The sequence below is a fragment of the Solanum stenotomum genome, chromosome 8, assembly GCF_019186545.1.
Source record: "Solanum stenotomum isolate F172 chromosome 8, ASM1918654v1, whole genome shotgun sequence".
Taxonomy (NCBI): domain Eukaryota; kingdom Viridiplantae; phylum Streptophyta; class Magnoliopsida; order Solanales; family Solanaceae; genus Solanum; species Solanum stenotomum.
This window is the reverse complement of record NC_064289.1, coordinates 60,039,716-60,056,489: the sequence shown is the minus strand read 5'-3', so window position 1 is coordinate 60,056,489 and position 16,774 is coordinate 60,039,716. Positions and strand designations below refer to the sequence as shown.

The 16,774-nt window shown below is 37.3% G+C and overlaps 2 protein-coding genes across 2 annotated transcripts in view; one reads left to right on the top strand and one right to left on the bottom strand.

Moving 5' to 3' along the window:
* The window catches only part of LOC125874002 (putative late blight resistance protein homolog R1B-17), a gene marked incomplete at its 5' end in the record, with an annotated part of 15,758 nt that extends 10,091 nt beyond the window's left edge, over window positions 1–5,667 (bottom strand). Inside the window, one exon of the mRNA XM_049554806.1 lies at window positions 3,001–5,667. Coding sequence (XP_049410763.1) covers window positions 3,001–5,667 — 2,667 coding nt within the window. The remainder of the gene's footprint in view (window positions 1–3,000) is intronic.
* LOC125874060 (protein TRANSPORT INHIBITOR RESPONSE 1-like) lies at window positions 938–1,779 on the top strand. The gene has a single exon (XM_049554867.1). It carries the CDS (start codon window positions 947–949, stop codon window positions 1,628–1,630), a length of 684 nt encoding a protein of 227 aa, XP_049410824.1. The 5' UTR covers window positions 938–946; the 3' UTR covers window positions 1,631–1,779.
* Window positions 5,668–16,774: the final 11,107 nt, after the last annotated feature.

The window sequence follows — 16,774 nt, the reverse complement described above, 5'->3', positions numbered from 1 at the left end:
TCTTCTTCTCTTCTTCTTCTCTCAAAACCCTCACTCTCACTTCTTTTAAAATGGTAAAACTGATCAAAATGATCAGCCTAACACATTTATAAAACCAAAATAAAAGGCTAGGGAAAAGACCAAAATGCCCTTAATGATTCCCGGACGGATTTCCTTGTCAACTGCCCAACTTTCAAAGGTCATAACTCGCTCATACGGACTCGGAATTGAGCAAACTCGGTGGCGTTGGAAAGATCGTTCCGAGTGCTATGCAACCATAACTGGAAATACTTCTAACTCATCATGAACTAGAAGTTACAACTGATCAAAGTTGGCCAAAAACTCACCTTTTCCATACTTAGCCAAAATTTCCAAAACTTTAAATTCTTTCCAAAAATGAAAATTTCCAATTCTAAGCCTCTTCAATTATTTCACATTGCCGGATGTTACATTAAGTTCGGGGGGTAATAGGACCTTAGTAAAGGTTAGGTGTGCCTCTGGGATTTCGGGCATAGGCTGGGGGTACTTATGCATTTTCCCATTAAATAATAAAATAACAGCTATGTTGACCAAATACATTGTTAAAGGCTAGAATTTATCATCTTCCACTACTTGAGGTTTACTCGTGGGTCCTTTTAGCTTCTGTTGTACATTCTTCTATTAGCATTCCATTCATTTTTGGTTTTTCCTTTTATAAATTGAACAAGAAAATGTTAGTCCTCTTATTTTTTGTGTTTCATCAACTTGTTTTACTCACTTAATTTTTTATTGGGAAAATGCATAAGTACCCCGTCAACCTATGCCTGAAATCTCAGAGACACACTTATACTATATACTAAGGTCCTATTACCCCCCAAACTTATTTTATAAATAATTTTCTACCCCTTTTCAGCCTACGCGACACTATCTTCTGGGCCCAGTGCGTGTTGACAATTTTTTTCAAGCTATCTGGTTGATAGCTGTCTCAATGGGCTGCCCTAAGCTTCAGTCAGTTTTATACTTCTGCCGCCAAATGACAAATGACGCCTTAGTTACTATTGCAAGGAATCGTCCTAACATGATCCGATTTCGTTTGTGTATTATTGAGCCTCGAACTCCTGATTACTTAACCCTTGAACCACTTGATACTGGTTTTGGGGCCATTGTGCAACACTGCAAGGAATTGCGGCGACTTTCTCTTTCTGGCCTTCTTACAGATAGTGTGTTTGAGTACATCGGGGTCCATGCTAAGAAGTTAGAGATGCTTTCCTTAGCTTTTGCGGGGGATAGCGATCTAGGCCTCCACTATGTTCTCTCTGGTTGTGAGAGCCTCCGTAAGTTGGAGATTAGAGACTGCCCTTTTGGGGATGAGGCTCTGTTGGTTAATGCTGCAAAGCTGGAGACAATGCGATCCCTTTGGATGTCTAATTGTTCAGTAAGTTTTGAAGCATGTAAGCTGCTAGCCCAGAAGTTGCCAGGGCTTAATGTTGAAGTTATAGACGAGAGGGGTCATCCGGACACGAGACCAGAAAGTTGCCCTGTTGAGAAACTTTATATATACAGGACAGTGTCAGGAAGGAGGTTCGACACTCCTGGGTTTGTTTGGATTATTGATGAAGATGCAGCATTGACTCCATATAGCAACGGGAATTGCTCTCTGGCTTCTTCTTAGGAAGACTTCAGGTATAAGTTCTATGTTAGTCTTTCACCCACGTTTACTTGCTTGAGCCTTGTGTAGTTGCAGTGCTGGTTATGGTGGCAGTGAAGCGATTTGACCCTTTGTTGAGCGACTTCGCAGCAATTAATTCCAAATAATGAGTTTAACTCTTGTTGTTGTGCTATATCACTAAGGACAGCTATTGTATTTTTGGGTTTGGGGAGCGGGGTGTTCAGCTGTGTATCCTATTTTGTATCATTATGTATCAGTTTAACTTTCTCTAGTGACTTGAAATTCTTCTGTTGAAATGGTGCTGTCAATGTACATGTGATCATGTATTTTTGTAATTCTCTTTGAAGATTAATATGAACCTTTCATTCATTTGAGTGCTGGAAATCTCATCTGTTGAACGTTTAGAAGGAGGCATTTCAGTGTTCTACTACGAGTCAATTTGATAAACAAACACTTATTTTCGTTCAGAGTGGGATTTCTGCCTAAGTGGGTTGTATGTTCCAGGAGAGGAAGTCATGAGTGCTTATAAGCTCACTTCACGGCATAGCTTTTGTGATGAAAGTTCGTTGGGTTTGTGACAGAGTAGTATCAATGTCGTTTTAGATCAGTACCTTGATTGAGGTTGAATGATCGTGCTTTGAGCACATAAGATGGGACATCAGACCAAGTTTGACACAAAGGAGGTTTGGACAGCCATAGGTGAATCACAGCGTAATCTGTGAATTTCACATGAATCCCTCAACTTTTGTCAAAATCCTATACATGTGTATTAAGTTATCGACTTAATAATTATAAATATGTGATTGTGAATCTAATTATTATTCGTCTCCGCAGATGGCTTATAAGCAGTCTACAAGAAAATTATTGTGTGTGAAAATGCAAAGAAAAAGATAAAGAGAATGAGAATGGAAAACATACAAAGCATAGAATAAGAGATACCCAATAGCAAAATTCTGCTATTGTAAGAAAAGCAAAAGCATAAATCAATGAATCTATCTGCCAAAATAGTAAAGAAAGCAGTGATAAGAATAGTACTTTGGTGTACAAGATTAATGTTTAAAATTATAATTTTTGTTAAAAACTTGCAAGTTTTCTAAAAGAAACTCAGAAAAGTCACATAAAAATGTTTCATAACAAATGTAACAAAATTTTCTTAATCATATACAATCTATCCAGCAAAGTACAATCTACTTTTCAACAATAATGCTCAAAAAGCTACTTAAATTCATAGCGGAATCTTCAAGTTGAGGGCTGCCTACAAGTGTGATAATTTTCAATGAATAAATATCCCCAAAACTAGGCGGAATCTCCTCAAGATCACAACATCTCCATAGTTTTAATTTCTCAAGCGTAGGAAAGGATTCCTCTCCAACCTCCCACTTGGAAAGAGTCGGTTGATGCAAGTTCAAAAATTTGAGATTCTCAAAGGTGTCTTCCTCCCCCATGTTCCATTCTTCCCCATGGATGATTGTATCATAAAGGGACAACTCTTCAAGGTTGGGCAGTCTCACTATTGTTGATAGTGAATCGGATGTCAGAAGAAAGTCATTCAACGACAATATTTTCAAACTCGAAGGGAAGTGAAAATCCCATGGCCGATTTATGGCTGCAGAGGACCCACTGTCATTTGTGTTTGAACTTTCAAAACTTACAGTGAGGTCTTCTAGTTCAGTTAGGCAATCCAATTTCGGGAACCAGTATTGCTCTGTTGAATAATCCCATGATTCCTTGAGTTCAAATGCAAGCTCTCGAAGATTGGGAAGCCTTTTGAAAATATCCTCTGTATCTTTCGAACAGGAAAGCATGAGTTTCCCTAACATTCTCAAGTTCTCTAACTTTGTGTCCTCTGCTATCACTATTGATTCATCTGTATCCAAATCAAAGAAAGAACAAGCACTCGCGGACATCACTTGCAACTTTACAAGATCACCAATTCTTGGTAATAGTACCAAGGTTGATCCATCGTTATACACCGACAGGATTTCTAGATTCCAGAGGTTTGAGAAAGACAAAGGCAGAGATTCAACTTGTGTCCCAATGAATAAGAACCTCAAATGATTCAACATGCATATTTCATTCAGCAAAGAATCTTTCACATTGATAAAAGAGGGATCCAGGTACAACACTCTAAGAAGCCTCAAGTGTCTTAGGTGAAATGTATCAGAAAGATGGTCGTCCAGCTCGTCTCCATTTATGGTCAAAGAATAGAGGTATTTACCAGAATGCCTTTTCTTATTTGAACCGAACAGTACAAAATTAAGCCCAAAGTGCTCCTCATCATCATCAATGGTAATTTGACGTGGCAACAAATCTGATGGAGCACTTGAACTTATCCGATCAAACAACTTTTCCTTTCTTGCTTTTATCAAACAAAAGTCATGCACAAGATCATGAAGTTGGCAAGTCGGGTAATTACCTATCTCATTGAAACAAATTACCAAGCTACTGGAAATTAAATCATCCAAATAAATCTTCACCACTTCTTCCATACTCTTCATTTCCGTCTTCTCCACAAACCCTTCAGCAACCCATACAGCATTCAACTCAAGGATTCGCGTTGCATCGTCCTTCTGCCTACTTGCAAAATGAAGCAAGCATGGCTTCAGGTGATCAGGTAAGTGGTCATAACTTATTTCTATAACTTTCATCACTTCCACTTCATTCTTGAAAATAAAGGAATGCAAATTAGTTAAAACTTCAAGCCACACACTTTTTTTCTTTTCCCTCCCAGCAATAACTCCAGCAATCAGATCCACCACCAAAGGAAGCCCTTTAAAATTTTCGGCTATTTCAGTTCCAACATCCAATAGTTCATCAGGGCAACTCTCGTTTCCAAATGCCCTTTTCTCTAATAACTCCCAACTTACTTCTGATCTTAGCAATCGAAGATTAAGAGGAGCAGTGTAGAGCTTTCCATGCAAAGCCACTTCCATTTTTCGAGTTGTCAAAATAATTCTACTTCCTTTCTCAACCTCTGGAAAAGGTCTTGTTAACTCATCCCATGTATTAATATCCCACACGTCATCTAAAACAATAAGATACCTCTTTCCAAACAGTTGTTTACGTAGCTTATCAGCAACATCAATATTCTCACTCAATTTTGTATCTGAGTCACTGACTTGATTGAAAATTTTATCCAACAACTTCTTCTCATCATATTCTTGGTCGACTGTGCACCATGCACGAAGGTCGAAATGACTAGAAACTGATTTATCATTGTATACTTTGTATGCCAAAGTAATTTTACCTGAACCCGGCATACCAGTGATCGAAATGACATCTAGATCTGCCGGTCCACTGGTGAGCTTTCTAAGTATCAAGTTTGTGTCCTCCTCAACACCTACAATTATTTTATCAGTTGTCAATGACTTGCTCTCAACTGGTTTCTTGGGAGAGTTTACAACGATGAGACCTCTGTTCTTGGAAATGTTCTCATGTAAATCAGAGACCTCTTCTTTGATAAGCTTCATCTTCTTTATGGTAATGGGAAGTGAGAAAATAAGATGTAAGAGACCATTATCTCGAACAATAATTGAATCTATGACATCTTTTGCCTCATAAGCCACATCTAGAACACGTTTCCAGAGATCTTTATACAATCCTTGCTCAACATTCACCAAGAACGATCTTATGAATTCTAGGTCTTGCTTCACCAGCTCAATTTCTTCCCTTATCAAAGCAATTGAATAAGCATTGGAATCTAACAAACCATTTAAGTGTATGTGCAGCAGATGCATGAAGAGTGGTCCATCACTCATGGGGAAGCAACATTGAGATGAATCCAGGGCTTTCAGATAAACATGTTTGAGATCTTTCTTGAGGAGTTCAATATTTTCCAGCAAGTCTAGGGTTGCACGATTTGTTTGGTCGTTACCCTCTTTATTCCTTAATTTCTCTTCCAAGTCGCGTACAAGAGTTGATACCTCCCTGGTAAGTGCTCCAACACGAGCCAAGAGATCAAAAAGTTTGTCATGATGAATAAAGTCCTTGGGCATATCCGAAAGAATAATCAATAGGAATTCCATCATGACATGAATGTTTCAAGCCCCTAAAGTGATAGGGGTAATAACAGTTACCATATGCTCTTGTAGATGAATCAGATATTCTCTGAGAATATCCGGTGAGGTTTCCAGGGGAAGTGGGCGATACGTTTTTGTATTTCTATGAGAAGCTCGACGGAACCCACGATTCCCAGTAGTAAGTTGTCGGCATCCTGAGCGAGCTGAGTGCGTATACCCTGAGTACGATGCCCTAGAGCTATTGCCAGATTTCATCTCAAATCGAGCTTAATGAAGTGTCCAACTTCTGCTGAAGTTGAAGCTTCCAAATTTGTATAACATATGTGCATAACCTCCAGTTCAGTTGGAACAATCTTCGAGAGTAGATGTGCTAGCTTGAAGAGTCGAGAGTCTCTATCATCCTCATCTAGCTCGGAGAGTTGAGAGTCTTCATCAGTCTGATCCTCCCAAAGGAAGTGTCCTACTCTCTCAGCCATCAATTGAAACATAGGTAAGACATTCTCAACCATCTCATGTTTAATGCAACCATTCACTATCAATCCATGTAAATCTCTTATGTTGCCACATACATTCTGAAGAACCTCATATTGAGTCTGATGAGAATATAAAGTATAGAGTCCATTAGTTAGTTGTGTACAGTAAAGGTTAGTTATGCACAGTGAAATTAGTTAGTGTAGTTAGTGTCATGTTGTTATTTGTCAAGTTGTTAGTTAGTTAATTTCCAGTTGTATTCTGTTAGTGATTGTATATATATAGAGTCACATTGTAAATGTTTACTACTTTTTTAATTCATATTCAATGAAACACATTCCTTATGTAGTTCTTCCAGAATCTTCTTCTTCCTTTCTCATATGAACTCAATGTTCATCAATGGAGGAATTCGATTGTTCCTGATCACAGAGTGTTGATTTTATCATGGTATCAAAGCACTGGACATAGATCCTGCTCCTTTTTCCGCATCTACATCAGTTTGTGAGTTTTTCATATCAAATTCATGGTTGAATTTTGAGTTTTCAGATTGTTAATAATCAAATCGACATTGTTCCTGCACTTCTATCCTCGATTTTGTTTTCAAGTCTCTTTTCAATTCTGAGTTTCAGCTGTTGTTGCTCAAATTGTATTTCATTTTTTTTCTTCCTGTTTTCAATTCTGAATTCCATCGAGATCTGATTTCACCATGGTTGATAACCAAGTTGATCCAGTTCAGACTAGTTCCACATCCACTGTTAGGATGGACATCCCTAGCCCTTTCTACTTGCATCCATCTGAGAATGCAAGTTCGTCTCTGTTGCCTGCTGTTTTCGATGGTACTGGTTATAGATCTTGGAGGAGAGTTGTTCTTAGAGCCTTGTCTGTTAAGAGTAAGACAGGATTTATCAATGGAAAAATTGTGAGACCTGATCCTACTGATCCTAGTTTTCAGCAGTGGGAAAGGTGTGATGACATGGTAACCTCTGGGATTCTCAATTCTCTATCACCAGATCTAAGAGATAGCCTACAATATGTTAGTAATGCACAAGAATTGTGAGGTGAATTGGAAGAGAGGTATGACCAAACCAATGGTTGCAAGTTGTATCAACTTCAAAAAGAGATAAATGATCTTGTCCAAGGTACCTTGGATATCACTGGATATTATACGAGGATGAAGAAACTCTGGGAAGAAATGAGCACTGTTGATGTAGGTTCTCAATGCAACTGTGTGTGCACTTGTGGTGGAAAGGTAAAATTAGTCAAGGCTGAACAGGATAGAAGACTTATACACTTTCTGATGGGGCTGAATGAAATGTATACTGCTATCAGGGGACACATTCTCATGATGAGCATCCTACCTAGCATGGCACAGGCTTTTGCCATATTGTCTCAAGAGGAAAAACAAAGAGAAGTGAAGCCTCATAACCACACTGCTTTGGATTCAACCTCTTTGAATGCTTTTGCTTCAACTTACAACAGTGTAGGTACTAAAGGAGGACCCAGAACCATCTATAATTCATCTAGAGAAAGTGCAGGAACAACTGAAAATTCGAACAACACAAATGTGTTCAGAGGAAACTCCAGTACCAGCAGGACTTCTTTGTTTTGTGATTTCTGCAGGAGAACAGGCCACACAAAAGACAGATGCTATAAGCTTCATGGATATCCACCAAATTTTAAATTCTCAAAGGGAAAAAATGTTGTCTCTGCAGCAAATGCATGTACTTCTGAGAGTGCTGGGAGTCGATGTGAAGGGGATCCTGGGTTGAACAGGCAAATGCCATTGAACTTGTCCAAAAATCAGTATGAACAACTGCTTAATCTCTTAGGATCACTGCAGGTTGAACATGGAACTACAAATAATTCAGAGAACATGCTAAGTGGAGCTGTGAACCTTGCAGGTATACTTGTTTGCTATTCCTCTATTACTGAGATAGGGGATCTTTCTTGTAAATGTGCAAAGTTAACTGATGATTCTTGGATCATAGACTCAGGAGCATCACATCACATGACCTATAATAAAACCACACTCACAAACATTCGACCACTACCATCTCCTTTCCTTATTAGTTTACCAAATGGTTACAAAGTTAAAGTAACTGAAAGTGGTGATGTTTGTTTAGGTCCAGTTTTGACTCTGCAGAAAGTGCTTTTTGTGCCTAGTTTCAAGTTCAATCTAATTTCAGTTCATTGCTTAGTGTTTCAACTCAAAGGTGTAGCAAGTTTTAACAGTGTTTCATGTTTACTGCAGGGCCCTTCTCTGAAGAGCCCTCTGGAACTTGGTAGAGCCAAGAATGGTTTGTATTTCTTGTGTTCAAAGTGTCACAACTGTTGTCCATCTCCTATTAGGACCAGGACATCTCATGCCTCTTCAAGTCATTGTCATACAATCTCTTCCTTAGTCAAATGTAATGATGTTTCAGCACCATCTACTGTAAAACAGTCATTCTCTGTCAATAAAGATGTTTGTTCTAGTTTTGATTCTCCATGTCATATCACTGATTGTTCTTCTTTTGTTGTTAAGTCTGATAACTCTCATGGAGATGAACTTTTGTGGCATGCTAGACTAGGCCATGTACCTTTTGTAAAGATGAGAGGCATCCAAGCTATACCTATTCATTTCTCACCTAGACAACCCTTTACTTGTGCCATATGACCTATGGCTAGGCAAACTAGAATGTCATTTCCAGAAAGTACAACCAACAGCACCACAGTTTTTGAGTTGCTCCATGTTGATCTATGGGGACCATACCACATTCCTACCCATGATGGTTATCATTATTTCTTGACCATGGTAGATGACTTCACTAGATCTACTTGGACACAACTGCTGAGGTGTAAAAGCAATGCCTTACAAACAATCAAAGCTTTTGTATCACTTGTGGAAAACCAATTTCAGACCAAATTGAAAATTATCAGGTCTGATAATGGTCTGGAATTCACCTCTACAGAATCCACTCATTTTTTCCAAGAGAAAGGTATAATACACCAAAAGTCTTGTCCCTACACACCTCAACAAAATGGTGTAGTTGAGAGAAAACACAAGTACCTTCTTGAAACTGCAAGAGCACTCTTATTTCAGTCCAAATTGCCTATGCCATACTGGGGAGAATGTGTCCTCACTGCCACATACATCATTAATAGATTGCCTACCAAGATTTTACAGAATAAAACCCCTGTTGACACCCAATTTTGACCCTCCCTAGCGGAGTCGCCATTTATGTTTTATTTAAAAATATATATAAAAGGAAAATGACTGAGTTTTTGAAAAACCGATTAAACTTATGGTTTAAGAGAAATCGAGTTTCCAAAAGGATAGAGTCGCCACTTAATTTTTTTAGCAAAAACTACAAGATTTTTCAAAAGACTTAAACAGATAAAATCGATTGAAAAAGGGTTCGAGTTCAAATGTACATTCCGAGAAGGTGTTAGTCCCTCGGAATGCCCGCTAACTTGCGGTTGACCGGCGATTTGACTAAAAGTGATTTTTGACTAATTTAAATTTTTTTAACTAAGTAAAAGAACTCATTTTATTTTAACTATTTTTTTTTAAAGAAAACTTTAACTAAGTAAAAGAACTTATTTACTTTAACTAATTTTTGAGAACTTTAACTAAATAAAAGAACTCATTTACTTTGACTAATTTTTAAATTTTTACTAAGCAAAAGAACTCATTTATTTTAACTAATTTTTTGAAATTTTAACTAAGTAAAAGAACTCATTTATTTTAACTTATTTATTTATTACTATTATTATTTTTATCATTTTATTTATCCTCAGGGGGAATGAATTAAAGAGAAATTTTCTAAAGGGGGAATAATTTAAGTGACAAGACTAAATAAAATAGCGCTAAGTATAAAACATAGATATTTTAATTTGAATAAGATAAAAATGAAATGGCTATCTACGGGGATTTAATTAAATTAAACCATAAAATGATCAAAGTTAGTCAAATAACACAATATAAATAATAAGAGATGGAGAGGAGAAGAGGGTGCGGTTGGTGAGTTTAGTTAATGGGTTGAGAATGGGTATTGGGCTGTTGGATTGGAATATGTTTATTGTTAAAGTTGGATAATTTGGATTGGAGGAATTGGGTTCAAAATTGGGTAGAACAAAAATGGCTAAGTAGATTATAATTGCAACCATATAAAATTTAAAACATAACCGACTTGAATTAATTTAGTGAATCTGGCTAGAATCTAAATACGATGAATTAAGATTGATTAATTAACGAGCTTCTTAATCTTAACGAAATAAAATAGTTAACTCAAATGTAAACTAAATAATTTAAAATATAAACTATTATATAACTGAACTAATTAACCAAATATTCAATTTAAACAAAATCTTTTTGAGAGGATTTTTGAATAATCATAAAATATATTAATTATATACATAATTATTATATATATATATATATATATATATATATATATATATGTCCAAAAATTATAAAAATTATAAAATTAATTAAAAGTAACTTGAAAATATTTTGAGCTTTATAAAAACTAATTATTTCAAATCGTTTGGAATTTAGGAAGCTCGATGATTAATTCTTATCGGGGAGGGTCAAAATTGGGTGTCAACAACCCCCTATGAATTGTTGTATCATACACAACCCACATATTCTCATCTTAAAAGTTTTGGTTGCCTATGCTTTCCCACTACTTTGAAAACTCATAAAGATAAGTTTGAGCCTAGGGCAACACCACACATTTTTGTTGGATATCCCTTCAATACAAAAGGGTACAAGGTTTTAGATTTAGTTACCAAAAGAGTTCATGTCTCTAGAGATGTTATTTTTCATGAGTCTGTGTTTCCTTTTGTACTGGCTCCTGATGGTTCTAGCTTTCCTTCTGTTTTAAAATTCCTGGTTCACCACTCCAACAACTTGCCTTACATACCTACTTCGACAAACACCTTTTTTAATGATGAATCTCTGGACAGTAACACATCCCATGATGAAGACACAGTCTCAACCATAGCTCCTGATATTCAACCTCCGATCAACTCATTAATCCCCTCACAACCCATACCTGCACCCATATCCTCTTGTGATAATGTACCTACTCTTAGAAGAACAACTAGGTCACTTCATAACCCTCACTATCTGCAACAGTACAATTACACTCTACCTAACCTGCACTCCTCTCCAGATGCTTCAAGTTCCCATCACTCCCTCACCTCTTTTATGTCCAACCATGATAGTGTTTGCTTCACCTCTTTGTGTTCTGATAGTCAGCAGTTGATTGGAACCATTTCACATGATTGTGAACCTTCTTCTTATGAGGAAGCAGTCTTGCATCCTGCTTGGCAAAAGGCAATGACACAAGAGTTTGAAGCCCTGTTTGCAAATAATACATGGGAACTGGTTCCCTTACCCCAAGGAAAGCATGCAATTGGTTGTAAATGGGTGTACAAAATCAAACATAAGGCAGATGGTAGTGTGGAAAGGTTCAAGCCCAGGCTGGTGGTTAAAGGCTATACTCAGCAGGCTGGAATAGATTACAATGAAACTTTCTCTCCTGTGGTTAAAATGACTACTGTAAGGACCCTCATCACCTTGGCTGTCAAGAGGGGGTGGAATTTGTATAAACTTGATGTCAATAATGCCTTCCTTCATGGTGATTTGAATGAGGAAGTGTATATGAAATTGCCACAGGGTCTTCCTGTGGACAGTCAAAATATGGTGTGCAAGTTGAGAAAGTCATTGTATGGTTTAAAGCAAGCTAGTAGGCAATGGTATGACAAATTGGCCAGCAGCCTTTGTTCTAAAGGATACACACATTCAGATAGTGATTATTCACTGTTTTATAAGAGGAAGGGAAGCTCTTTGGTGTTTGTTGCCATTTATGTAGATGATGTGATTCCGACTGGAACTGATCAGGAGGAAATCAACTCTTTGAAATCCTTTTTGAATGATCAATTCAAAATAAAAGATCTTGGTAGACTGCACTACTTCCTAGGATTAGAAATATTGTACAGACTTGATGGTGTTCTTATTTCACAAAAAAAGTTCACTACTGATCTGTTAAAGGAATTTGACTCTTTGAACTGCAAGGTTGCTGCATCACCACTTGATTACACTGAAAAGCTAAGGGCCACTGATGGGAAGCTTCTATCAGATCCCACTCTTTACAGGAAGTTGGTCGGGAAGCTCAATTTTCTTACAAATACTAGGATGGATATAGCCTACAGTGTGCAACACCTCAGTCAATTCATGCAAACACCCAAGGAACCACATTTAACAGCAGCTTATCATGTCCTTAGATACCTGAGACAAGATCCTACAATGGGAATTTTCATCTCAAACAAGCCTGACCTTACCATCACTGCATATTGTGACTCAGACTGGGATGCTTGTCCTGATTCAAGGAAGTCAGTTAGTGGTTATTTAGTGCTTATGGTTGACAGTCCTATCAGCTGGAAGTCTAAGAAACAAGCCACTGTTTCATTATCCTCTGCAGAGGCAGAATACAGAGCTGTGCGACAAGTAGTAGGTGAACTGGTTTGGCTTGAAAGGTTACTAACTGAATTGTCTGTGCAATGCCCCTTACCAATACAGGTTTTCTGTGACAGCCAAGCTGCAGTACATATTGCCAAGAATCCAGTTTTTCACGAACGAACCAAACATATCGAAATTGATTGCCACTTTGTTAGAGATAAACTTCAACAGGGCCTGATCACACTTCATCATATTTGCACAGACTCACAACTGGCAGATATTTTTACAAAGGCTCTGACTGGAGTTAAGCATACTTCACTATTACACAAGTTGTCTGTAAACTCACTTACCTCCAACTTGAGGGGGGGTGATGAGAATATAAAGTATAGAGTCCATTAGTTAGTTGTGTACAGTAAAATTTAGTTATGCACAGTGAAATTAGTTAGTGTAGTTAGTGTCATGTTGTTATTTGTCAAGTTGTTAGTTAGTTAATTTCCAGTTGTACTCTGTTAGTGATTGTATATATATAGAGTCACATTGTAAATGTTTACTACTTTTTTAATTCATATTCAATGAAACACATTCCTTATGTAGTTCTTCCAGAATCTTCTTCTTCCTTTCTCATATGAACTCAATGTTCATCAATGGAGGAATTCGATTGTTCCTGATCACAGAGTGTTGATTTTATCAGAGTCACTCCAGGAAACATCTTTTCAGCACAATGCTTGGATAGATGATAGAGATTCAAGAGGAGGAAGTCCAGGAAACATCTTTTCCAACCTATATGAAGAAGAAAATGACTTGTAAAAATGGGGTTCATCCAGAAACGAGACCAACTGGCACCGAACCTTTCTATCTCTAATAGCGTATAGTAATATATTTTCATTAGTGAGGGGAATCTTTCGTCATCTTAGAAAAAATCTAAAAGATCTACTTCTATTCACTCCGCACTCTCCAACACCCTCCCTCTCACCCGGTAAGAATTCACCCGCACTGGATATTAATACCAAACTAATACAACTTATCATGGGTAAGTAATAATTAATGAGGTGAAAGTATACATTAACTAACCACAATTAAGTGATAATGTCGTGCATCTATTGATTTGTTGTAAATCGGTGGTGTGAGCAAGTATTTAGCCCTCTCTCTTTCTCCTGCATTTTGTTTACCTCTCTCTTTGTGAGATCCAACTAACCTACCAAAGTTCTTTTATTTTTCTTACATCACTTCTACTTTTCCATATTTTTACTTCAATAGAGATGAGAGTAGCAAATTATTAGATGAGTTGACTAACCTTTTTAGTTGATGAAACTATATATCCTCTGCTTGCTTTGTTATTAGATCAATAGAGATCAAAATTCTGGAAATAAACAGAGGAATAATTAAGATCAAATATGATGCATAGTATTATTTCAAAAAAGTAAGAAAGCAAAAGCATGATTGAATTACAAAGGGGACTCACTTGTCTGTCACAAAGGAAAAATATAAGAAAATTAATCAAACTTTCAATATTCTGCTCACTTTATATCACTTCCTCCATTTATTTTTTTTTGACACTATTTTGTTTGTTGGACATTCTTATAATTTCTTAGTTAAAGGTTCTTATACTGCATATTTCAAAAAACATAAAGAGGCAACCATGCTAGAAGCAAAATCCAATATGCTATAATTAATGGTCATTTGGTAGTTGTATGAAACAAGTCTTATCCATGTACTAGAGTCCGTATGAGTTATACGACGTTTGGTAGGTGGAAAAGGAAAAAGGTATTCATGTATATAATTAATACAACGTTTGGTAGGTGGATAAGAAAAAAGCTATTCATGTATAAAATTAATACGTCGTTTGGTTAGAATAACATACCTAATATTCATATTACAAGTTCATTTAGAATTGTGGAGATTAATGTTAGCTTGTGAAATTTGCTTATCTCAATATATGCCTGAATTATAACACTTATATGTAATGTACGAAGAACAGTGTAATTTTAACTTGATTGTTTGGAGTTGTATTCTGACATCACATATGGACATGAATTGTTACAATTCTCCGCCCAAATTTAACTAGAATATTCCAAAATTCAGAAAACTCCAAATACTTGTTTTTCACTTGGAATCACTCACAAAAAATCAATATTTCCTTGTTGAGATCCAAAGTTATATTCATGTCCAAATACTTGTTTTTCACTTGGAATCACTCACAAAAATCAATAGTTCTCGTTTCTCAACCACTTCATTGACCAACTAAGACACCCTGAAGTTATATTCATGTCCAACTATCACTCCAATATTCAAATAACATTTTTCAACTTTTGCCCAAATACATTTTTTTTTTCAAATTTCAATATACTGTGCTTGTTTATTGCTAGAAAGTTCCAACAGATTGAATTCCAATTGCATAATGTAATTAGTCTTCAAAAAGAGTACATGACAACATTTTCATTAGAGGAGCAAATTGAACATGCTCATAATATTACCCATCCAAAAACATAATAGTATTTGTACTACTAATCCCTCGGTCAAGGGAGAAATTGATGGTGTATGAGCTTCAAATGCCTTCTCCAATATCCTTTAACTCCCATGTTCCGTCGACTAGAACCAGCACGCTAAAACTACACAAGGGGCTCGAGCAAAAACGTGTGGAGAAAGATCAATGTAGAACTGATGCCTGCAGTTTTTCCTATACAGAAGCCATGGAGCAATTCCCTGTTCTATAGGACGTTGATTCTGGTGAATCTCCGTCCACGGTCCAAACAAAATCAGGCTGTCGAACCTCCGTCCTGCCACTGTCCTGTATATGTAGAGTTTCTCGACAGGGCAACTTTCTAGCCTTGTATCCAGATGACCGCTCTCATCTTGCAGCTCACATGCTCCATAACTTACTGAACAAGAAGACATCCAAAGATATCGCATCGTCTCCAGCCTTGCAGCATTGACCAACAGAGCCTTACAAAGGGTCAGTCTCTGGTCTCCACCTTACAAAGGCTTTCAAAACCAGAGTGGAGGCCTAGATCACATTCCCCACAAAAGCTATGGAGAGCATCTCTAGCTTTTTAGCATGGCCCCCATGTAATGAAACATGTGATCCGTGAGGACGCCAGAAAGGGAAAGTGGCCGCAATCCCTTGCAGTGATTGACGATGGCCCCAAAATCAGCATTGAGCTTTTCAGGGATTAGGTAATCAGAAGTTTGAGGCTTGAGTAAACACAAACGAAATCGGATCAAGTTAGGACGGTTCCTTGCAATAGCAACCAAGGCAGCATTTGTCATTTGGCAGCCGAAGTATAGAACCGAGTGGACCCAGCTGAGATAGCAACAAGGCCTCTCCCTGTCAAGGATACATTCAGTTTTTTCACATAAGGAAATTCTCTAATTATGCTCTTCAAGGTAAGGTCCTTACAATAGTTGGCCATCTCCTCAAGACTGATATCTTCAATATAATCTAGCACCTGCAGTCACATTCAAATCCGTGAGTCTATGGTGGACCAGATGTATAAACGGAACCCAAATAAATCTTCACATACTCTTCATTTCTGTCTGTTCCACAAACCCATCAGCAACCCATACAGCTTTCAACTCAAAGCTTGTCGTTGCACTGTCCTTCGACTTACTTGCAAAATGAAGCAAGCATGGCTTGAGGTGATTAGGTAAGTGGTCATAACTTATTTCTACAACTTCATTCTTGAAAATAAAGGAATGCAAATTATTTAGAACTTCAAGCCACACAGTCTTCTTCTTTTCCCTCCCAGCAATGACTCCAACAATCAGATCCACCACCCAAGGAAGCACTTTACAATTTTCGGTTCCAACATCCAATAGTTCATCGGGGCAACTCTCCTTACCAAATGCCCTTTTCTCTAATAACTCCCAACTTTCTTCTCGTCTTAGCAATCGAAGATTAAGAGGATCAGTGTAGAGCTTTCCATGCAAAGCCACTTCTTTTTTTCGAGTTGTCAAAATAATTCTACTTCCTTTCTCAACTAGAGGAAAAGGTCTTGTTAACTCATCCCATGTTGCGGTGTCCCACAAGTCATCTAAGACAATAAGATACCTCTTTCCATACAGTTGTTTCCGTAGCTTATCAGCAACATCAATGTTCTCACTCAATTTTGAATCCGAGTCACTAACTTGATTAAATATTTTATCCAACACCTTCTTCTCATCATATCCTTGGTCGACCGTTCACCATGCACGAAGGTCGAATGGCTAGAT